At 48.3% G+C, this 24,438-nt stretch overlaps 1 protein-coding gene across 1 annotated transcript in view; it reads right to left on the bottom strand.

The window, feature by feature from the left end:
* Window positions 1-9,964: 9,964 nt before the first annotated feature.
* VRTN (vertebrae development associated) overlaps window positions 9,965-24,438 on the bottom strand; it is a 30,013-nt gene continuing 15,539 nt past the window's right edge. Inside the window, exon 2 of the mRNA XM_036117791.2 lies at window positions 9,965-12,986. Coding sequence (XP_035973684.2) covers window positions 10,859-12,985 — 2,127 coding nt within the window. The 5' untranslated portion in view covers window position 12,986 and the 3' untranslated portion in view covers window positions 9,965-10,858. The remainder of the gene's footprint in view (window positions 12,987-24,438) is intronic.

The raw sequence follows: 24,438 nt of genomic DNA, 5'->3' as shown, positions 1-24,438 counted from the left end.
GGCACCTGGGTGGCACAGTTGGTTAAGCATCAACTCTTGGCTTTGGCTCAGGCTCAGATGGTGATCTCAGGTCGTGATCTCCAGGTCGTGAGTTGGAGCCCTGCTTCCGGCTCCACGCTCAGCACAGGGTCTGCTTAAGACTCTCTCTCCCTCTCCCTCTGCCCCTCCCCCCCATGCTCACTCTCTCCCTCTCCCTCTGTCCCTCCCCCCATGCTCACTCTCTCTCCCTCTCTCTCTCTAAAATCTTTAAATCTAAAATCTTTAAAATATATATATATAGGGGTGCTTGGGTGGCTCAGTCATTAAGCGTCTGCCTTCAGCTCAGGTCATGATCCCAGGGTCCTGGGATCGAGCCCCACATCGGGCTCTCTGCTCCGCGGGAAACCTGTTTCTCCCTCTCACACTCCCTCTGCTGTGTTCCCTCTCTCGCTGTGTCTCTCTCTGTCAAATAAATAAATAAAATATTTAAAAATAAAATAAAATAAAATAAAAAATATATATATGTATTTCAGAGACGCCTGGGTGGCTCAGTCCGTTAAGCGTCTGCCTTTGGCTCAGGTCATGATCCCAGGGTCCTGGGATCGAGTCCCACATCGAGCTCCCTGCTCAGTGGGGGGTCTGCTTCTCCCTCTCCCTCTGCCTGCCGCTCCCTCTGTTTGTGCTCTCTCTCTCTCTGACAAATAAATAAAATCTTTATGAAAAATAAAATTATATATATGTATTTCAATTCAATATATATATATTTCAATTCAAATTAGCCACATTTTATGTGCTCAGTAGTCACATATAGCTAGTGGTTATCATATGGGACTTCAAAGGGTAATAATAATCTCTGGGAAGAGATTTTGTGGAATTTAAATACCATGGAAGGAAGAAGTCACTTTCACTATATGTTCTTTTGTTCTGTTTGACTTTTTTCCCATGTGCATGCAGTACTATTTTTTTAGATTCACAATCTTAAAGGTAAAGAAAAACACAGAAAAGTCAGAAAGAAAAACAGAAAAGCAGTGATCTCAGAAGCAGGAAGAGATTCCAAACCTGCAGGTGCAATGTCGGGGAGGTCAAAAGAGGGCAGCTTTTTCAGAAGATGAGGAGGAGGAAGTGGAAGAGGCAGTACCCTGAGGTGACTTCAGATTTGGCAGCTGGGACACCGCTCATCACTCATAGGTGGCATTTGAGAGCTGTGTCAGGAGAGGACAGGGCTGGAACAAGACTGTAGCAGGTTTAGAGGGGGAGGCAGGTAGGTGTGGCCCTCTCTGCAGAGGAGACAGACAGACACGAACAAGGGAGCCCAACAGCGGTGACTCAGAGGTGGCTCAGGGGCTAAAGGCTGCTGGGGACCGCTCCATGAGCGGGAAGGGTGTGACAAGAGGCCAGGAGAGAACAGGTGTTTCAGGCCGTAAACCTGGGCCTGGCCCCAGCACCGTGCTAGGAAGTGGAGAGAGGAGCCCAGCCTGGCTGGAACCAGGGTGCTGGGGGAGAACAACCATAATCAGCTTGGCTAACAATCCACTTCTTAACCTCACCGGGGACAGACCCCTTTGAGAATGTGATGACAGCTAAGGACCCTCCCCAGAAGAATGCACATTTACACATACAATTTTATTGCACACAGCTTCAAGCCACGCCCAGAGCCCCTGAAGGCCACCCCAGATCACAAACCCTGCTGTAACCAGGCCACTGTGACCTCCACGATGTGGCCCCGAGTCCTCACCTGCCATGCACAATCTGGCTCCACCACCTGCTCTGGCCTCAACCTCTGCCCACCTCACCCCCATTTCCCTTTGTTCCTGACCCTAGGATACCCTCTCCCTATCAGGAAATCTTCGTCCTCCTCCTCACCATTCAGAGGCTGCCTCTCTCCCCCCAGGCACATTTAATTACCTCTTCCAATTCGTACAGACCTCCAGGGTAAGTGTTACATGTCATTATAGTTTGTTTGTGTATTTGACCTGTTTCCATCTCCTCGCCCACGCAAGCTTTGTGCAACCTGAGGGCCAGGATCTAATCTGATCCATAGCAAGTGACCTGATAAAGGAATGAATTCAAATATCACTGAAATAAGGAAGAGACCCTAGGAGCCCCTGAGGACTCAGAGAAGGGTTTTTAGGGGCTGTGATTGGATATTGGACCATGTTTTTAAGGTTCAACCATGTTGTAGCAGGTATCAGAACTTCATTCCTTCTTATGGATAAATAATATTCCATATTATATATTTTGTTTATCCATTCATCTGTTGTTGATACACATTTGGGTCTTTTCCACCTTTGGCTATTGTGAATATTACGGCTATGAACACGTGAATACAAGTATCTGTTTGAGTATGTTTTCAAATTTTTTGGATGTATACCAAGGAGTGAATTTTCTGGATCAAACAGGTGCTATGGACTGAATGATGTCCCTCAAAAGTCGTATGTTGAAGCCCTTACCCCCATTGTGATGACATTTGGACGTGGGATATTTGGGAAAGAGTTGGTCTTGGGAGTGGAGCCCTTATGATGGGATTAGTGCTCCTAGAAGAACACAAGACAGCTCTCCCCTCTCTCTGCCACATGAGCAAACAACATGAAGGCAGCCATCTACAAGCCAGGAAAAGTGCTCTCACCAGCCCCTGACCATGTTGGCACCCTGATCTCAGGTTTCCCAGCCTCCAGAAGTACGAGAAAGAAGTGTTTGTTGTCTAAGTCACCGGTCTATAGTAAACTGTTACAGCAGCCTGAACTAAGACATGGCAATTCTATGTTCACCTTTGGAGGAAGCACCAAACTATTTGGTGATATCTCATTGTGACTCTGACCTACATTTCCTTAATGACCAGCGAGGGTGAAGATGTCTTCATGAGCTTATTGGCCATTTTTATCTCTTCTTTGGAGAAATGTCTATTCAAATGCTCATTTTTAAAAATTACGTTGTTTTGGGGCACCTGGGTGGCACAGTTGGTTGAGTGTCCGACTCTTGGTTTCCACTCAGATGGTGATCTCGGGGTCATGGGATCAAGCCCCATGTGGGACTCCAAACTCAGTGTGGCGTCTGCTTGAGATTCTCTCTCCCTCTCCCTCTGCTCCCCCCAACCCCACACTCACACGTACATACGTGCACATGCTCTCTCTCTCTGGAATAAATAAATCTTTTTAAAAAATAAAAATAAAAATTATGTTGTCTCTTTGTTGTTGAGTTGTAAGAGTTTTTAATATATTCTGGATATTAAACTTTTTTTAAGATTTATTTATTTATTGAGAGAGAGAGCGCATGTGCCCATGTGGAGTGGGGGAGGGGCAGAGGGAGAGGGAGGAGAGAAAATCTCAAGCAGACTCCCCACTGAGCAGGGAGCCCGATGTGGGGCTCAATCTCACAACCCCAAGATCACGACCTGAGCCGAAATCAAGAGTCAGACACTTAACCACCTGAGCCACCCAGGTGCCCCGGATATTAAACTCTTATCAGATATATGATTTGAAAATAGATTCTCCCATTCTGTAGGTTGTCTTTTATTTTTTATTTTTATTTTTTAAGGATTCTATTTATTTGAGAGAGCATGAGCAGGGGATTGGGTCAGAGGGAAAGGGAGAAGTAGACTCCCTGCTGAGCCAGGAGCCTGACTCGGGACTCGATCGTAGGACCCTGAGATTGTGACCTGAGGGGCGCCTGGGTGGCTCAGTTGGTTAAGCGACTGCCTTCGGCTCAGGTCATGATCCTGGAGTCCTGGGATCGAGTCCCGCATCGGGCTCCCTGCTCAGCAGGGAGTCTGCTTCTCCCTCTGACCCTCCCCCCTCTCATGTGCTCTCTCTCTCATTCTCTCTCTCAAATAAATAAATAAAATCTTTAAAAAAAAAAAAAAAAAGATTGTGACCTGAGCTAAAGGCAGATGCTTAACCCACTGAGCCACTCAGGTGACCCTGTAGGTTGTCTTTTTACTTTCTTGGTAATGTCTTTGATGCACAAAAGTTTTTAATTTTTACAAAGCCCAATATTTCTTTTGTTGCTTGTGCTTTTGATGTTAAATTTAAGAATCCACTGCCAAATCTGAAGTCATAAAGATTTGCCCATATATTTTCTTCTAATAGTTTTATGGTTTTAGCTCTTATACTTAGGTTGTTAATCCACTTTTTTTTTTTAAGATTTTATTTATTTGACAGAGAGAGAGGGAACACAAGCAGGGGGAGTGGGAGAGGGAGAAGCAGGCTTCCCGCTGAGCAGGGAGCCTGATTCGGGGCTCGATCCCAGGACCCTGGGACCACGACCCAAGCTGAAGGCAGACGCTTAACGACTAAGCCACCCAGGCACCCCGTTAATCCATTTTAAGTTAATTTTTTAGATGTGAATAAGGACACCATTTGTTGAAGAGACCATTCTTTCCCCCATCAAATGGTCTTGGCACCCCTGTTGAAAGTCAACTGGCTATGTATATTTTGGATTTATTTCTGAAATCTCAGTTCTGTTCCATTGTTCTATATGTCTATCCTTATCCCTGTACCATACTGTTTCAATGACTGTAGCTGTGTGGTAAGTTTTGAAATCCAAAAATGTGAATCTTCCAACTTTTTCTTTCTCAGTTATTGTTTTGGCTGTTCAGGGTCCTTTGAAATTCCATACGAGTGTGAGAATCAGCTTTTCCATTTCTGCGGGGAGAGAAAAAAGGCTATTGGGGTTTTGATACGGATTGCATTGAATTTGTAGATCGCTTCGGGGAATATTGCCACTTTAACAATACTAAGTTTTTCAACTCATGAATGCAAGGTATCTTTCCATTTATTTAGGTCTTCTTTAAATTTCTTTCAGCAATATTTTAGAGTTTCCAGTGTGCTAGTCTTTCACTCCTTGGTTAAATTCACTCCATGGTATTTTATTCTTTTAGATGCTATTGTAGATGGAATTGTTTTCTTAATTTCCTTTTCAGATTGTTCATTGGTGGTATATAGGAACATGACTGATTTCGTGCCCTGCAACTTTGCTGAATTTGTCACAAGCCCCAGTCGGTTTTCTTGTGGATTCTTTAGCATTTTCTATATATAAAATGTCATCTGCAAATATAGTTTTACTTCTTCCTTTCTAATCTGGGTGTCTTATTTCACCCAACTTCCCCTAAGATTAACAACTCACATGAGTATGTACAATTATCATAACCAGGAAAATAATGTGGGTACAATTCCACTTACTACAGTGCTTATTCAAATTTCACCCATTTTCCCCGAATATCCTTTTTCTGTTCCAGGATCCAATCCAGGTCCACAGTGCATTTGTTTGCTGGGTCCCCTAGTCTCCTCCAACCTGTAACAGTTCCTCAGTCTTACTCTTCATGACCTTCAGGCTTTTGGAGAGTCCTGCTCATTTCTTACATAGAACATACATAGAATGCCTCTCAATTTCAGCTTGTCAGATGTCTTCCCGGGAGTGGATCGAGGTTCTAAATTTCTGGCAAGAATTCCACAAAAGTTATATGCCTTGTTACCAGGATTGTTAAGCTCAATCTCTCGATTTCATTCGTGTCTGTCAGGTTTCTCCACTATAAAAAGTTACTATTTTGATCCTTTTCCTAAGAAGAAAAAGGATAGCATTGAAGGATTTTAAGCAAGTGACTCATTTAGATGTGCATTTCAACAATGCACCCCTGACTGAGGCATGAACGTGGCGAGTATCGATTCGACATAACTGTAGTCCAATGGGTGATGGTGGAAGTGAGAAGTGGATAGATCTTACAGAGATACTTAGAAGGTTAAATCATAGGGCAGGTTAATGAGATCATGCAGAATTTCTGATTTAATTGGTCTGCAATTGGACTTGGACCAACCTAGTTTTAAAAGCACCCATGTGGGGCACCCGGCTGGCTGAGTCCATAGAGCCTGAGACTTTTGATCTCCGGGTTGTGAGTTTGAGTTTCAGGTTGGGGTAGAGGTTATAAAAAAAAAATAAAGCACCCAGGTGATTGTAAAGTTCAGCAACAATGAGACGACAACAGATAAGTCTACCCAAAGCCAGGGAGCCCCAAAGCTGAGCTTCGCTAGCAACATGCACGAGCCACAGCACTGCACTGGGACCCCTCCTGAGCAGGGCTTGGCTGGGGCAAGGAGGGAAGGCAAAGCCCCTCATGTGCTCTCGGAATACCTCCCAACAGCCTGTGCTCCCTCCTTCCAGACTCTGGCCTCCCGTCGGCCTGCATTGTGGGGGCTGCAGTCTGGAATAGGTAGGTATGCGGAGGATCCCCCGCAGCCCTCCCAGTGTCCTCAGGCAGGTGATATGTGAGCAGGTGCCCGTCCAGTCTCCTCCTGGCTGCCCTCCTATCTAGGTCCCCCGCACCTCCCTCCAGCTCTCTCTGCCTGGCAGGGAGGAGCCGCTCGAGTTAAGCGGATTTCATGCTATTTTCGAAGTCATCTTCCATGGAAATTTTTTTCTACCATTAAACCTACTTTCTGCTGCTCTTCTCATCTCCCTGAAAGCTTCCTCCTCCTCGTCCATGAGATAAACCAGTAATGGGAACATTTAGGAACCTGCTAGTGACACTCTACAGGTGTCCTGGGGTGTCACTCGCCAACGTTGGGGAGAAGTCACACGAAAGCCTGGGGGAGACAGCACTGAGGGCTGGGGTCGGAGCAGGCTCCTCTTGCATTCACACGCACTCCTAAGCTTTGCCTCTCGGCCAGAACGTCAGGATACCTGGCCCTCATCCTCCTGTGACAGCCACCCCACTGGGACGAGTGGTTTACAACCAGTGACTAAGGTGATCTGAGGAGCAATTGAGGCATTTCCCAGAGACCCCCAGGGAGCCAACATTTGAGCAAAGCTGACCCTGGGAGCTATGAGTTGGAGGGGTCGGGATGAGCTAGGAGATGCCAAAGCCAGCATATGCCTCCCTGTGAACTCACTCCACCTTGCTGTTCATCCCGTATAGAAGCTTCTATCATATTGCTGCCAGTAAGCAGAGGCCTTTGTGAGCACAAGAGTTGGGGCCAAATGACTGTACTGTCAGCTCCCGGCGCAGGGCTCAGCCTGTCATGGGTTGCTGGACAGACGCCTATCACACCTGCCAGACCCTGTGTGAGCACGTCTTATCTAGCATCTGGACCAGACTTGGGCGCTGAGTGGCCTCAGAGGTGACCTGGTAGGAGGGCTGTGCTCAAAAGAGAGGATGAGAATAAGAATGGCCTGGACCAGTCCAATTCCCTTCCCTGTGATCATCTCGCAGTGTGGAACCACATGAAGCCTTCAGTGTTCCTAGGGTCCTGCCAAGATGGAGATGTGGGAGAGAAAATTCTAGGATGATGCCCAGCTTTCTGGCCATTTCAGCTGCTAAGCTGGTGCTGGCAGCAACCAGGCTTAAAAATACTCAGAGAGCAGGTCGGTGGGGGATGAGCCCAGACTGACAGTGAGACTGAAGGGCTGCCCAGGAGGGGCAGGTATAAGCTGGTTGCTCGGGGCCCAAGAGCCCCCCCAGGGCCTGAGTGCTGGCCTCCAGAGAAATATTTGAGGAGCAACCTCGTGCATCAAGGTAGACAAGATAATCTCCACCAAAATACAGGACCCCTACCCCTAGGGGATGAATATATTAAAATTTTTTTAATTATTCACGTTTCACCTAATTGCTTTTTAGGATGAAGTTTTTGTATTCAAAATTTGTAGAACCAGTTACTACTCTACAATGGCACAGAATGTTGGAAGATGTAGAGCCAACCTCACATACTGTTTTCTTCCTTTATTCCCATTGTTCATTTCACTAGAATTTCTTTCTACGTCTGCATGTGAGAAAGTGGTGCAAAACATACAAATAATTTCAACAAATGTCAACTTCAAAATCAGCATTAGCATGAAATATTCTTAGCGAAGATAGCCACTGCTTAGGTATAATCTGCCTTTCTAAGCAATTATAAAGGAAACGGTTTTTCTACACAAGAGTAATTTAACCATACTGATAAAATATTTTCCAAATCAATAAATATTGACATATCATTTTTATCTTATTTTTTTTCCAACAGAAGCTAAAGTATCTCCCTGTGGTTTGGGGACTTAGAGCTGGCCATGGACAAAAGGACCTTTCAGTCTCAGGACAGGAGTACCTTTACTTTACAGGGCAATCTTGAGCAAGAATCTCCCTGGGCATTAGCCTCCTAGAAAACAGGAATTAGATTCCCAGGGGCCCTCAAACTGGGCATGATTGTTACCAGTAGCAAATGCTCATCCAGAACTTATGTAATCCCCATTTTACAGATGGAAAAAGTGAAATATAGCGAGGTTTAGCTCACCCATGTGCATACACTGCCTCTCCAATGTCTAAGACTATCATCAATAGGTCTGGGTGGGGCCCTGGAATCCATGCTCCTAACCAGCTCCCCAAGGACTGAGATCCAGTGGTTTTTAGACCCCATCTCAGGCATCAGATCTGCTCTGGTTCTGAAAGCCCATGGAAACAAACAGAATCCAGAGCCCCAACCAGGGCAGTTCTCAGGAGGGAGCTTGCTACCACCCTCTGACAGCTAAGGCAGTAAGGGCAGGTAGGCTGGGGGTTCCAAACAGCCAGACCCGGCTCACCCTACCAGGAACCCAGACTAGTCTCTTGCTGCACCAGATCGCCACCTGCTGGCTCTAGGTGGCCGTTCCAGGCCAGATTTAGCAAGATCATTCTGGCATTTATCAGGATGGAATAGGATAGTTTGAAAGCAGAGATCCAGTATCAGAGATGAGAGCAGCCACTGACCTAGATTAGGGGGTTGCTGTGGGATGAAGAAAAATGGCCAATGAGAGATACTTAGGAAGTAGGATTGATTAGATTTAATAACACCAATCCCAAAGGACAACAGCCGGAAAAGCATAGTGGCCCCATTACATTCATTCCCTCATACAACAAGTTGTAGCTCCTACTATGTGCCAGGAACTAATCTTCCTGGGGTCTAAGCAAGTCAGGAAAAAGCCCTGCTTTACATAGAGCTCTAACGGGTGGGGGTAGGAGGTAATCAAATAAGCAAATATCAGATGGGAATAAACACCACATGGAGAATTGAAAAAGGGTAATGCAATAGGGATTCAGATCCGAATGGTAAGGAGCCTGCCCTGTAACGGTGTTCCAAAGGAACAAATGCGAAAGCCCTTAAAGCGAGCGTAGCGTGTTCGAGACCCAAGGCAGCCAGGGTGGCTGGTGCGTGATGGGTGAGGGCAAGAGTGGGACAAGCAGGGAGAGCCAGTCAGGGGCCAGATTACGAAGGCTTTTGTCAGGCAGTGCAAGAAATTCTAAGAGTAAAGGGAAGCCACGGACAGGTTAGACAGGAAAGTGAAAGAATGTGATTTCCCTTAAAGCGCTCTTGGCTGTTCTATGGAGCATGGACCGTACGGGGCAAGAGTGGAAGGGAGACAGGAGGCAGGGACGTGGGCCAGTGGGGATGGCACCAGCAACAGGAAGGGGAGAGGGTTCTGGGCACACTTTGGAGTCAGTCAACAGGACTTGCTTTTATAGACTGGATATGGGGGGTGAAAAAAATAGCAGAACCAAGAATGACTTCCCAGGACCACGAGGATGGCAGCCGGTGCGGAAAACCAACACTTGCCCCGCTGATGCCATACCCCAACAAGCTGAGGTCTGGCCTTAAAGCTCAGCCCACTGGAGGGGGGTTGCAAGTTAGCCACTCTGGGGCCCACGGTGTCCTTACCTGTGCCCGGGGCCTAGCCTGCTTGGGTGCATGACAAGCATGAAAGAGAATGCCTGACACGGAACTGACCTGACCCTTGTGCTGGCCTGGCCTGCAAGGACCCTTCGTGGGCCGGTTTTCTCCCATAGTGGGAGTATCTTTCCAGGCGGCCAGAGCCCCGTCCCCAGCCAGAAGTGCACCCAAGGTCACCTCTAGATCCGATGCTAAACAGAATCCCCAGAGTCATCCCCTCCATCCCCCAAACCCTGGACCTGGGAGTGTCCCCTTAAACCAAAGGGACTGTGGAAATGAGCAGGCACATCCTGGCTAAACAAATACCAGAGACCAAGGGCTGTGGGTACCACATCACTTTATTTTTTTGGTTTTCCAACTTGACTCTTAGACAATGCAAATTCAGTTACTCGCCTGCCCGGCCACTATATGGTCCCTCGCTGACGGGGCACAGGCTCTGAGGAAAGGCTCAACAGAACGACAGGGGTCCCTAAGAGCCAACCAGGCTGGCAGAGGACTGAAGGGTCCACAGATGGGCCAAGCACCAGCAGAGACTCGAAGCCCTCTCCCCCAGCCCCTTACCACACTCCTTTCAAGGGACAGGCCAGCACCTCAGTGATCCAGCTCAGGGCCGTCCCTTAGAGGTCCTTCCGATATACCCTTACTTGTCATGCTGAGCCTGGCACCCTCTCCCTTGGGGGCACGAGGCAGAAGCCACTGACCTGCTCCATATTTGATTTCTAATGTTCCTTTGGGAAACATCTTTGAGTAAGGAGGGTGCCAACCCCCCAAAAAACTGAAGACATATATTCTGCCTAATGGGACAAACAGCCATGTAACGGTACTTCTTTCGTCCCGAGGAAAAGTTGAAAGCAGCTTTAGCTAACAAACCCCCTCAGGACCCCCATACATATGGTTTCCAACACCAGCCAGGAGGCCCAGCCAACCCACTTAAATCAAAACAAAAAACTAAAACCAAGACAATAAAAAGCAAGAATGGCAAACAACCGAAAAGAACAATTCTGGTCCTGTAGCTCTCTGCAGGAGACCAGATGGCTCATTTCTGGCTCTGTCTGCCTTAGAACCAGGAAGCAGCGCAAAGCAGCCCTTGGATTCAAGGTAGACACTGTGGGAGCCCGAGCGAAGGGCATCCTGGCCAAGCCAGGGGTCAACTTAGGTCCCTGACCCTGTCCAAACGGGTCCCCTCTCCTCCCAGCCCCCTTCACACCTCCCCATCAGCCATCCACCAGGGTGAGGCCGTCATAGAGCGCCCGTTTCCACATGTAGTAGGTGGAGCGGGCGGTGAGGGGAAAGAGGGCGCTGAACTCCTTGAAGGAGGGGAAGCTCTTAGACTGGAAGCGCCTCTGCAAGAACAGCTTGGCCTGGGCCTTGAACTTTGTGGTGGCGAGCATGTCCATCACCAGCACCTGGCCGTCCCTGCCCCCCACTGCTGCCTCCGCCACAGGGCGGCTGGACAGGGACCTGCTGTGGGGCCGGCCCTGGGCCGTGGCCCCCTCGCCAGAAGGCCCTCCCTGGGCCTTCCCTGGATCCTCTCCTGGAGAAGCCCCCACCTGCAGGGGGGTCCCAGCCGGAGGGGCCACCGCAGCTGACCCATCCCTGCCAGCTTCCTTCTCCTGCTTCTCCGCTTCCCGCAGCCCCCCTTTGCCCAAGGTGGGGGCCTGCATTTGGAATTTGGGCAGGCCTCTGGGCCAGCCCCGGGCAAGACTCTTCCAGACCCAGAAGGTGGAGGGCGACAGGCTGGGGTAGCGGAGGCGGAAGCGACAGAAGGGGAGATGCCCACTCAGCACCTGCTTGCGGGCAGCCCTGCGCAGGCGCCTCTGCCAACGGGACAGGGGCACCTTGGGGGGCAGGAACTCGTGGGGGGCGGGTGGTCCCCCCGCCGTTGCTTTGCCTGCCCCCCCGCCCCCCTCCGCCTTCCATGGGAGCAGGGCCTCTTCCGGAACAGACGCCGGCTGGGGAGCCCCAGTCGTGGGGAAGGCTGGTGCCGGCTTGAAGCCGGGGTTCCTTCGGAGGGCCTTCCGGCGCCAGTTGTAGTAGGTGGACCGGGAGATGCCGGGGAACCTGCGTTTGAAGCAACGATAGGGCACCAGCGTGTTCAGGGAGATGCAGTGCTCCAGGTACAACTTGGCCCGCTGCATTAAGACCATTCCGGGGCTCGACACGGCCAGCGAGGAGCATCCCAGCCCCTTGGCCACCTGCTCCTCTGGCGGCTGCTGCGGCTCCTCCGTCACCTGCCCCTCCTTGGGGGCCAGGGCCTGGCAGGCGCCGGAGCCCAGCAGCTCCTGCTTCCAGGCGTAGTAGGTGGAGCGGGAGATCTCGGGGAACCTCTGGAGGAACTGCTGCAGCGGCACGACGCCGCCGCGGTGGACGCTGTCCTGCAGGAAGTGCTTGGCCGAGAAGCGGGCGGCCACCTTCTGCCGGTGCTCCTGGGACTGCCGCCGCCAGCGGTAGAAGGTGCTCTTGGTGACGCTGTAGCGCTCGCGGAGGTGGGAGTAGCTGAGGCCGGGTTCCTGGTTGAGCAGCTCCAGGGTCTTGGCCGGCGCTGGCGGCAGCGGGGCCAGGGCTGGGGGCGCCGGGGCCAGGCCGGGGGCACCTTCGGCCTCCACCTCCTCCAGCCCCACCACGGGGGCAAAGTACTGGTGGCGGAAGAGGTGGCTGGTGAGGGGCTGGCCGGCCCACATGATGTGCAGCGTGGCGGGCACGTGGTCACAGCGGCGAGGCCGGATGACCCGGTTGAAGTAGGGCCGGATCTTGAGGTTCCGCATGGGGTAGATGGAGTAGATATTGCGCTGAAGGACAGAGGCGAGAGCATACAAGTGCCACACGTTGGAGAAGCTGCTGGGGAAGCAGGTGGCCTTGACGTCCGCGTCGAAGATGGCCTCCAGCGTGGCGGGCGGCAGGCTGGTCATCTCAGGGGACTCCTCGGAGCACAGCGAGTAGCGCACGGCCTGCAGCATCACCTTGGAGTCGATCATGCCCTGGAGGTAGTAATGCCTGTGCAGCAGCATCTCGACCACGGTGCGGGCCCGCAGCTCCAGGCTGAAGCCCGCGTCCCCCCACAGCAGCACGCTGGCCGCCTCGAACAGCAGGCTGCCCTCACCTTCGCACGCCAGCGGCAGCATGTTCCGGGGAGCATCCTCGGGGTACAGGCTCAGGGCCACCGAGTCCACCTCCAGCACCTGGGGGCTGCAGCCCCCCTCGCGGCAGGTGGGGAGGGTGAAGGACGACAGCACCTGCTTGGCCTCCAGAGCAGCACCGACAAGACCCTCGAGGCCCTCGGACTCCACAGCCTCCTGCAGCTCCCGCAGCACGTGCTGTACCAGCTGCTCCCGAGAGGTCATCCTGCCGGGGCGGAGGGCAGAGTCAGGACGCCCAGATACCCAGCAGTGGCGACGTGCACCCGCTCCCATCCCCCCACCCCCGGGGTAGACCAGCTGGCTAAGTGCCTCCCGGGGTTTAATCCCTCAGGGGTACTGAGGAAGAGCCTGGTCTCTGGAACCTGACTTTGAAATCCTGGTTCTGATACTAGCTTGAGCAAGTCACTTCAGCTCTCCATGCTTCTGGTTCCTCTTCTGTCAAGTGAGATGATCAAAGTGTCCAGTTACACAGTTATTGTGGGCACAACTGAGACCATGAAAGCATGGAGATATATAGGTACACACACACACACACACACTCATCCTTAGAACAGTGCCTGACACACGGGGAAGGAATGGAGAAGCGTTAGTTAGCTCTGACACATTCCACAGTACAGACATAAAGGCTTCCCTCCGTACCTGTTAAAAAGACTTACAAACTGGGGGGTGGGGGGATGGGTTAGCCTGGTGATGGGTATTAAGGCGGGCACGTTCTGCATGGAACACTGGGTGTTATACGCAAACAATGAATCATGGAACACTACATCTAAAACTAATGATGTAATGTATGGTGATTAACATAATAAAAAATTTTTTAAAAAAAGACTTACAAACTCACAGAGCTACAACTGGTCTGCCTTTCCTTAGAATGGTGATTCTCAAAGTATGGTCCATGGACCCTTGGGGTTCCCTGACACTTTTTCAGGGGGCCTGCACATTAAATTATTTTCATAATACTAAGATATACTAAGATAATGTAAAACTCAGGTATTATTTGCCTTTTTCATTATATTAATATTTGAGTAGAAATGTGGTAACTTAGCATGAATCAATCTATGCTAGTAGTCATTATATTCTTTACCACCATGTACTCACAGTTTGGGGGGGTGGGAAACACTAGTTTCACTCAAGAATGTCCCTGATGAAGCAGTAAAGTTGTTTTTTTTTTTTAAATTTAATCACAGCCCTTAAGTACATGACTTTTCAGTTTTGCGAGTGGCAAAATGGGGAGTACTCATTTCTGCTGCATACTGAATGTCTCACATGCCAATTGTTTGGTTTATATAATGAACTAGCTGCTTTTATCATGGAATATCACTTTTATTTGAAAGAAAAATTGAGACATTACTCATTTAGACTTGGGTATATTGGGCAGACATCTCAAAAATGAGTAAGGTGAGCCTGTCACCTCAAAGAAAACTGTTGACTCTTTGCTGCCAGTAAAATTCTGAACTTTCGTTTGAAAACTAGAATTTTGGAAAACCTGTATCCACTATAGTGAACTTGACAGTTTCCCAATACCTAAAGACTTTTCTGATGGGATCAGTAGTGACACTAACAAATGTAACTTTTTATACCATGTAATGGAATTGTCAACATCTGAAGATCTACATCCATCAATGAACTGTGTTTCCAAAAAACCAATGGGTGATGTTACAAAGTCACACACAGGTAAAAGATCCACTCCAAGTATAAAAGAAAGCAATGAATTTTACTATACAAAAGAATCCTAGATATTGTTTTTACATTATAACTAAGCTTTAAGAAACTACTACTTGTCACGTGTTGATGTACTGATCAAAGAATATTCACTGAACAAGCTATCGAAATACTTTTCCTTTTTCCACCTACCTATCTGGACAAAGTTGGATTTTCTTCATAGAATTCTATCAAAACAACGTTATCACAACAGACTGAAACGTAGAGACAGAATACCTTTTAAACCAGATATTACAGAGACTTGAAGACATGTATAAGAATGCATTCTTCTCACTACATCTTTTTTGTTCTGGAAAAGTTATCTTTCACAAAAAAAACTTATTTTTTTTACTGTGTAACAGGCTTGTTTGTTTTTTTTTTTTTTAAGATTTTATTTATTTATTTGAGAGAGAGAATGAGAGAGAGCACATGAGAGGGGGGAGGGTCAGAGGGAGAAGCAGACTCCCTGCCGAACAGGGAGCCCGATGCGGGACTCGATGCCGGGACTCCAGGATCATGACCTGAGCCGAAGGCAGTCGCTTAACCAACTGAGCCACCCAGGCGCCCCAACAGGCTTGTTTTTTAATAAATATTTTCTAAATTTCTCCATTTTAATTTTGAATACACATTGATAGATGTAACCTATATAAATAAAAGCTCTTCAGGGCCCTCAAGTTTTAGAGAGCATACACGGGTCCTGAGACCAGAAAGTTTGAGAACCACTGCCCTAAAACAAAGAGCCTTTTCAAAGGGGTGGCAGCAGCCTAGTCCCTGGACTAACATAGATCTAATAACTAGGATGTACTGAGCATTCAGTATTTGCCAGGCACTGTCTTCTAAGACTGAAAGCCATACTTTAAAAGTAGGCACTACCCTCATCCCCAGTTTAGGGGTAAGAAAACTGAGAAAATGCAACTTAGGCTAATTTGCCCTAAGCCACACAAGTGGTGGGGCCGGTACCAATGCTTGAACCTAGTCGCTTTAGGGTCTGTGATTCATCTCCCGTTTAAACCAACACAAACGAATGATCCTAATTACTGGTACATTTTCAGTGTTGCATTGCAAAGCAAAGTATATTCCTTTTCAGATACTGCTTTAAAAGAAGACCATTGTCCTCTCTCAGATCTTTGTTCTCAGAATTCAATAAATTGCTTTAGATTAGCCTGAGATTTTTTTTTTTAAGATTTTATTTATTTATTCATAAGAGACAGAGACAGAGAGAGGCAGAGGGAGAAGCAGGCTTCCCGCTGAACAGGGAGCCCGATGCGGGGCTCGATCCCAGACCCCAGGATCATGACCTGAGCCGAAGGCAGACGCTTAACTAACGACTGAGCCACCCAGGCACCCCAAAACTTTCATTAAAAAAAATAGGGTCCTGCGTGGCTCAGATGGTTAAGCGTCTGCCTTCGGCTCAGGTCATGATCCCGGGGTCCTGGGATCGAGTCCCTCAGGGAGCCCGCTTCTCCCTCTCCCATTCCCCCTGCTTGTGTTCCCTCTCTCGCTGTCTCTCTGTCAAATAAATAAATAAAATCTTAAAAAAAAAAGTATTTGACAGAGACAGCGAGAGAGGGAACACAAGCAGGGGGAGTGGGAGAGGGAGAAGCAGGCTTTCCGCTGAGCAGGGAGCACAATGTGGGCTCCATCCCAGGACCCTGGGATCATGACCCGAGCCGAAGGCAGACGCTTAACTAACGACTGAGCCACCCAAGCGCCCCTAGCCTGAGTTTTAAAAACTGTGTTTGGGTGTATATATTTGTCAGCTCATCAAACTGCACACTTAAAGGGGATATGCTTGGGTGTAAATTATGGTTCAGTAAAGTTTTTTAAAAAGTTTGTAAAGCACCAAAAGAGTACCAGAATTTTACCTGATAATCATAAAAAAGCTTTTCAGAAATTAGTAATCAGGGGTACCTCGCTGGCTCAGTCAGTAGAGCAAAGAGACTTGATCTCGGGGTCATGAGTTCGAGCCCCATATTGGGCAGAGATTACTAAAAATTAAAAAATTAGAATCACCTTTGGGTAAAACTTCTTGGCTGTAGATTTTTTTTTTTTTTAACATGTATGCTGTGACAAATCTGATCTAACCTCGCAATGATTTTGTATTTTTGCTGTATCATTTGACCCTGGAGTTGGGCTCTTAATCTGTTCATCATGAATGTACTTTATGTTTACTTTTTAAAAAACGATTCATTTCATTGGACTCAGGAGATAAAACAATGTCATAGCAGTCCTTGATAAAGAGAGGCACACGACCATAGTTGATTAAAAAATTGAGCCCTGGGGTGCCTGGGTGGCTCAGTCGGTTGAGCGAGCGTCTGCCTTCGGCTCAGGTCACGATCCCAGGGTCCTGGGATTGAGCCCCGCATTGGGCTCTCCGCTCAGCAGCGAGTCAGCTTCTCCCTCTCCCTCTGTGATCTCTCTCGCTTTCACGCTCTCTCAAATAAATAAATCCTTAAAAAAAAAAAAAAAAAACCACTGAGCCCTGAAAAACACACTGTACACACAGAACAGCCTTTTCCCTCTGGTAGCCAACAAAGATGCTGGTTTTACTTACATGTCCCTGGTAGAATACCGCTACACAGCTGTAGAGACATGAGCAAACTTTGCAAACAAAATTATGAAAATAGCCACCACTTACTTACGGCTTACTAGGTGCATTTAATTAGGTAATTCAACCAAAATCTCAGGAAAAAAGTGAGGGGACGATGAATTTAAACTGTTGGGTGATTCCTCCTACTCTCCTACTCAAGTCTCTTTCCTGAGCAAAGCACCACGTCCCCTCCGGTGATGGCAAGCTCCTTTGGGCTTTATAAGGATTGAGTGGATTTCAGGCTTTTTAGAGGTAATTTTGTTTATATGCGGTTCTCCCCTCCCCTCCACGTAAACTACAACTCCATCACACCTGCACCATTGCTAGGATGGCTATTCTGAGTTCGCACCTGGAGAAATGGAGGCTTGGGGGTTAAATTAAATAACTTTCCCAAGACCACACAGCTATTAAAACTATAAAATTAGGGGCGTCTGGGTGGCTCAGATGGTTAAGCGTCTGCCTTCGGCTCAGGTCATGATCCCAGGGTCCTGGGATCGAGTTCCGCATCGGGCTCCCTGCTCCTTGGGAGCCTGCTTCTCCCTCTGCTTCTCTCTTTCTCTGTCTCTCATGAATGAATAAATAAAACCTTTAAAAAAAAAAAACTATAAAATTAAGCAATGTGACTCCAGAGTGCCCCTCCTAAACACTGTAATTCCACCACCCAGGGGAATACATCACCCAAAACGCTTATCAGCTGAAGGATCCAAAAACGCATGGATTCTTGGAGCTTTGAGACAAACCTGGCCATTTCACAGATAAGGAAAATTGAGGTCCAGAAAGGTACAGGTGACTTGCCTGACTTCAAGCAGCAGTATCCAGATACCTTCCAACAAAATGTCCAGATATACCACACTTCCTTCTGCACAAACCCCACCCCACCCTACCCTACCCTGTCCCACCCGACCTACTCTTCCCCGGTCCTGTCCCTGGTCCCAGTCCCACCCAGCTCCACTCCACCCTATCTCATTCCTTCCTCTTCCCCAAAGAGGTAAGAGGAGGTGTGAGTAGGTAATACCCCACTTCCGTCTTCCTCAAAAGCTTACTGAGAAAAAGCAGCTCCCTGGAGCTCCGCACCCCACATCCATCCAAGGAGATCTGGACTACCGGAGAACAGACAGTGGGGGAGAAGCCAGAGGCTCTGCGGGGGAAGCCAATCATCCTTAAGTAGACAATTGGTTAATGGGGTTCAGGTGCAACAGTCTTTTCAACAAGGGCTCCCTGGAAGTGCAATGCAAAGCAGATCCAGCAACGGCCAGGTGCATTCATGGAATGGGGTGCAAAAAGCGAAAACTCATCTATGGGCTTTGTTCAACTGGCCCCCCTGGCCCCCACAGCTCTTGGAAGGGATTGGAAAAGGCAAGGAACCAAGGAGGCAAGCCCCACCAGATTACACAGGCTCTCCTAGCTTGAGGTTGGAGGGAGGTAAAACGGGGCCTCTAAAAAGCACCCAGCCAGCATGTTAGCACTTAGGAAGGGCTTGGAGCCAAAGAATAAATGAAGGGGCACTGACAGCTCTGCAAGAGCCTCCAAGCCTTACCTTCACCAAAGCCAGCTTTCCTCCTCCCTCCATCGCCTTATTTCAAGAGATGGAGTCTCAGAGCCCAGGTCTGGACTCTGTCCCTTCCATTTTAGAAGGGGTCGGCCAGGGTTCTAGGCAGGGCAAGAGAAGGAAGGGCCAATGGATCTGCTAACACAATGCTGCTTTAAATCTCCTCTGGCTTCTAGAACAAACTCCTTCTCTGCCAGCCTCATCCTGGGCTCTGTTTGCTCACCAAGGACCCCGTGTTCTCCCCATCCCTCCTTCTCTCCCCACCCCTCATAAAGTAGGTTCTGCCGTCTCTACAGCCACCCAGGCCTCAACCCTCAGCAGGACCGATTAAGACCACGGGAAACCGGATGGCATCTCACCTGGCCGGGCTCGGCGCCTCTCTGGTCTGCCCTCCCGGCTGCCCAGGCTAGATCCCTGGCTCGAGGGAGCGCCAGCCATCTTGGCTCCCTCCCTGGGTTCCAGGAGGCCCAGCAGGGGCAGGGGCAGCCACGGGGGCTGGCTGGTGGCCGACGAGTCCATCAGCTGTGAATTCCCAAGGAAGGGTAACGGAAGTGCCTGGGGGATCCAGGGTGGGCCCGAGGCCACCAAGTCAACCACGCCTGGGGAGTTCGGGAGTTCCCAAGTTTAGTTGCTCTCGTGGACCACGTGTCTGGAGGGGTAGGAGAAGGGAGAGTATGGCCCACGAGGGGAAGCAGTGCAGGCCAACAATCGCCCCTCAGGATGCCAGGAAAGCAATAGGCGGCTGGGGAGAGGAGAGCTGGCTGGCCCCAGGCTTCTGAGCCAAGGGACCCAACCGGAGAAACGCTGAGAGCCTGGGGAGGGGCCGAGGACGGACAATTGTGTAGGGTGGGGAGGGGAGATAGGCAGGCGGGTGGGGGTGGGGATGGGGCTGGAGGTGGGGGTGGGGAGAAAGAACTTGAAACAATGCCTCACTTCCCCCTTCCACACACACACACCCACCCACCCACACACGGATGCACACATACACACAGGCTTGCAGCATCTTCACGGAGTCACTCCTTGACCCTTAGGCCCTTTACTGTCCTAAGGCCAGTCCTCTCTCCCCTGGGGCCTCCAAGCCGAACGGGACACCCACCGTTCCTAATTTTGAGGAAACTTCCTAGTTTACTGACCTCGAGGGTGGCCCAGAGCCCTGGGGGCGTCCACTTCTTTCTGCAGCTTCCAGCTTGGGACATTTAAGTCACCGTGCGTCAGCGTCCCCAGCCAAGCGCCACTCTCACTCCAGAACTGGCTTGGTATCTGTAGTGGACCATTGAGCATGGACCGTCTACAGCCAACTGGCCGGTGGAGAAGCGGCTTAAGCCACTCCCCCCAGGAAATCGCCCACCCTCAAGTGCTCTGGTCCCAAGATGAAAGAAGTGCAAATTCGGGGGTCACTTCCAATGGTAAAGTGATAGCGGCTATTGTCTGGTCCACTCTACCCAGCTGGGGGCGTTAAAGCGCCCAGACCTAGCTCTGAAACAGACCCCAAACTGCCCTGGGAAAACTTAAAAGAAAGTTGAAAGATTTCCAAAGAGTTTGGGGGGAGGGGTTGGGGAGGTTCAGATTGAAAGACCTAGGGAAGGAAAGTCAACGACCAGGCTTGAGGGTAGGGGTGGGGGAGCATAGCTGGAGCCCAGAAACTGGCCTTCGATGACTGGGTAGACTTTGGGGCTTTCTGAACCTCCAAGATGCTTGTCTTCCTGAGGCTGCTGCCCATCCCTGGCGGTGCTGGATGGGGAGGTTGGAGAGCTCACTGCCCCCACCTTGGTGCAGGCCCCTTTTCCTTCCAGAATGGCCTCACTTTCTCCAAGGGCTCCATTCCCACCTTTCTCTGAGCATCCCCCAGGGGTGGGGCTCAACACCTCTCACTCCCAAAGCCTTCCCGGGCCAAAATTTCTTCTGTCCGGGGCCAGGGCGCCTATATCCCAAGACACCTAGTTTTCTGAGCCCCACAGGAAGGCGGGGGCGTGCGGTACCTGGGCTTCCGTCCCTCCTGCAGCTCATCTCAGCCCAGGGGCCTCAGATAATCCCAGAGGAACCAGTCCTATCCGCCCGTCTAGTCCCCGCTGGTGGGGGAGGTGAAGGCCACCGGATTGCAGCCTTTGGTGGTAGCTCCCCCCAGGGGCTTTCCTGCCCGGCTTTAACCCTTTGGAGTGCTGGGGCTAGCTGCTGCCCTCCCGGGCTTCATTCCACCCACCTCCCTTCTATGGCCTGACCCCTGGCTACCACTGTAAAAGGTCACCCTCACCCCCCCACCCCAGGCCCCCAGTGTCGGTTATGCCCCAGCTCACAATTATCATTTTCTCCTCTGCCAGTCATGAGCCCTACACTTACCACCTAGATCAAAAATCCTTTATTGAAGGCTTGTTCCCAGGAGCACGGGAGGAGGAGGGGGCCACCAGATGTGAGCTCAAGTCCAGTCCCTGGATCAGAATCACACCAGCCCCACCCACCATGATGGTAGCCGCCCGAGGCAGCGGCTTAGACGTGTCCTGGACTTGGATTTGAATGCCAACCCTGCCCCTTTCTAGAGTATGGCCTTAGGCGAATTGTTTCAACCCTTGGAGCCCTGATTTAAAGGTTACTGGGGCACAACCTTTCCCGCAGAGTCGCTGCATAGATTCAACGAGATGATCAATATAAAGCATTCAGGACCGTGCTTGGCACGGAACAAGTCTGTTGCAGTCCTCAGCCTCTCCAGCTAATTTGAAATTATTTTTAAGTTCTTAAGATAAATGCAGCATTTTAAAAGTTTCAGAGAATAGTGGTTATCTTGTAGGAGTTGGATACTTTTGCTTTCCAAATTATCTTTCTGTGTTGACATTTTATAAGGAGCCTACCTTACTTGCTATCATTTTTAAAAGCAATGAAGATAATTGTAAATTCTTTAAAAGGCTAATGGAGTCTTTAAAAAGTATTTTTTAAAAGAAACTAAAGGTTTGTTGGTGCTTCCATCACCAAGGTACGAGTCTTTTATAGACCAAATTGAGAAAATTTAGGATAATTGGGAAACTTTTTAAAGTAGAAAGAAGAAAAAGTTACCTATAATCACATTATCTGAAGATAGCTATTGTGAACATCTTGGTATATTTCTTTCTAATCTAGTTGTTTTTTTTTTTCTTAGACTTACACAAATTAAATATTCTCTTTCCAAAAGATCCAAATGGTACAGGGTAAAAAATAGAGTAAATTGAGCAAGTCTTCCCTTTCAGTTCCTAACACATTCTCTTCACTATGCTTATCTGCCAGTTCTTTTTCTGTGCATTTACAACGCGTATAAATTTCTGATCTTTCTGTGCATATTTTTGTTCTATGTTAAACATTTTTTAAACTACTTTTGACTGATATATATTCTATTTTCTATACATAAAAAATAGCATATTATTCAAAATGCATGTAAATTTTTGGTTCAGGAATTTACAAAAGGATTCAGGATTCAAATTTCAGCCCTGTCTACAGTTTCCCTCTCCAGAAGCAGCCAATGTTGTTTCTAGGGTACCATTCCAGAAATATGCATAAACAAGCAAATCTCTGAGAGAGTGCTTTTTTCCTTTCTTTGAAGCACAAATGGTAGTACGCTAAACACTCTTACGCACCTTGCTTTTCTCACTTTACTTTTTTATCCAGAGTCACCATTGTCCAACAAAATATAATGAGAGCCACACAATACTTTTACATTTCTAGCAGCCACATTAAAGATAGTTAGAAGACTTTAACTGAATGGACAGAGGGATCATTGAATTGGACAGGTGATATTAATTTTTTTTAAAGATTTTATTTATTTATTTATTTGACAGAGAGAGACACAGCGAGAGAGGGAACACAAGCAGGGGGAGTGGGAGAGGGAGAAGCAGGCTTTCCTCAGAGCAGGGAGCCCGATGTGGGGCTCGATCCCAGGACCCTGGGATCATGACCTGAGCCAAAGGCAGACGCTTAAGGACTGAGCCACCCAGGCGCCCCTAGGTGATATTAATTTTAACAATATATTTTATTTAAACCAATATCTCTGAAATATCATTTTGACAGGAAATCAACATAAAAATTATTTTTAATATAAAAATTAATGAGATACTTCACATTCTTTTTTTGTACCAAGTCTTCAAAATTCAATGTATTTTCCACTTGAAGCCAGTCTCATGTAGAACTACCCACATTTCAAATGTTCTGTAGCCCCATGTGGCTGGTGGCAAACGTACTAGTACATATCTAGATGGAAAAGGAACTCCATTATATGACTTAACATAATGTCCTATGCAGTCCTCTACCGGTGAACATCAAGGTCATTTCCATCTTTTGCTCTTAAACCAAGCTACAATGGGTAACCTTGCACGTATGTAGGTATAGCTATACATCCAAAGTGCACTGTCGGAATCCGTATAGATTTTGCCAGATTTCCCTCCCTAGAAGTTGTACCAATTTATTTCCCCCAAAACAAAGTATGAGAGTGCTAGCTCCCTACCCCTTGGCCAACACAGTGCATTAGCACTTTTTTTTTTTAATTTATTTATTTGACAGAGAGAGAGCACAAGCACGGGGAGCAGCAAGCAGAGGGAAAGAGACAAGCAGACTCCCCGCCGAGCAGGGAGCCCGATGCGGGGCTCCATCCCAGGACCCTGGGATCATGACCTGAGCCGAAGGCAGACTCTTAACCGACTGAGCCACCCAGGCGCCCCGCGTTAGCACTTTTTTATCTTTGCCAGTTAAATAGGCAAAAAATTAGTTCCTCCATGTGGTTTTAATTTACATTTTTTCATTATGAGTAGGAGAGAGCATTTTTCATATATTTTTGAACCATTTATGTTTTCTTCCCTATGAATATCCTTTGCTCATTTTGCTATTGATTATAAACCTTTTTCTTACTGTTAATGAGAGTTTTGTATAAATATCGCCTTTGGTCCATGGTAGGAATTACAAATGTCTTTTCTGCGGGCACCTGGTTGGTTCAGTCAGTAAAGCAAGCGACTCTTGATCTCGGGGTTGTGAGTTCGAGCCCCAGGTTGGATGTAGGGATTACTTAAAAATAAAATCTTAAAAAAAAAAAAAAACACAAAACTTTTTAATAGGGGCACCTGAGTGGCTCAGTCGGTTAAGTATCTGCCTTCAGCTCAGGTCATGATCCCAGGGTCCTGGGTTCGAGCCCCGTATTGGGCTCTCTGCTCAGTGGAGAGCCTGCTTCTCCCTCTCCCTCCGCCTGCTGTTCCCCCTGCTTGTGCTCTCTCTCTCCCTCTTTCTCTCTGTCAAATAAATAAATAAAATCTTTTTAAAAAGAAAAGAAAAGAAAAAATAAATAAAAAGAATTTTTTTTTCTGATTTTGTGGTTTATAACTGGACTTTGCTTATGGTAGTTTTTATCCTGAAGAAATCTTTTTATGTTTACATATATTGACCATACCTGCTTTTCTTTAATGGATTCTAGATTTGGTAAATTTTATTTTACCTTTATTTATACTGTTAAAATTAAGTATTACAAAATTAAAGTCTTAGTCATCAGGTGTCCAGACACCAAAAATCCCAGATTCCCAGCAATAATCAAACCAAATCCTACAAGTAGACATCTTTAGTTAATATGTACCTTGCTTTGAACAAAATTTAGATTTAGGAAGCAGATGAGTTGGGGTAATCCTTCACTTATAAAGGGACATACAATAGAAAAGCTTCCTTTAAATAATGAACTGAGGGGCGCCTGGGTGGCTCAGTCTTTAAGCGGCTGCCTTCAGCTCAGGTCATGATCCCAGGGTCCTGGGATCGAGCCCCACATCGGGCTCCCTGCTTGGCGGAAAGCCTGCTTCTCCCTCTCCTACTCCCCCTGCTTGTGTT

This window comes from Halichoerus grypus, chromosome 8 (genome assembly GCF_964656455.1).
Source record: "Halichoerus grypus chromosome 8, mHalGry1.hap1.1, whole genome shotgun sequence".
Taxonomy (NCBI): domain Eukaryota; kingdom Metazoa; phylum Chordata; class Mammalia; order Carnivora; family Phocidae; genus Halichoerus; species Halichoerus grypus.
This window is presented reverse-complemented; position numbering and strand designations above follow the sequence as displayed.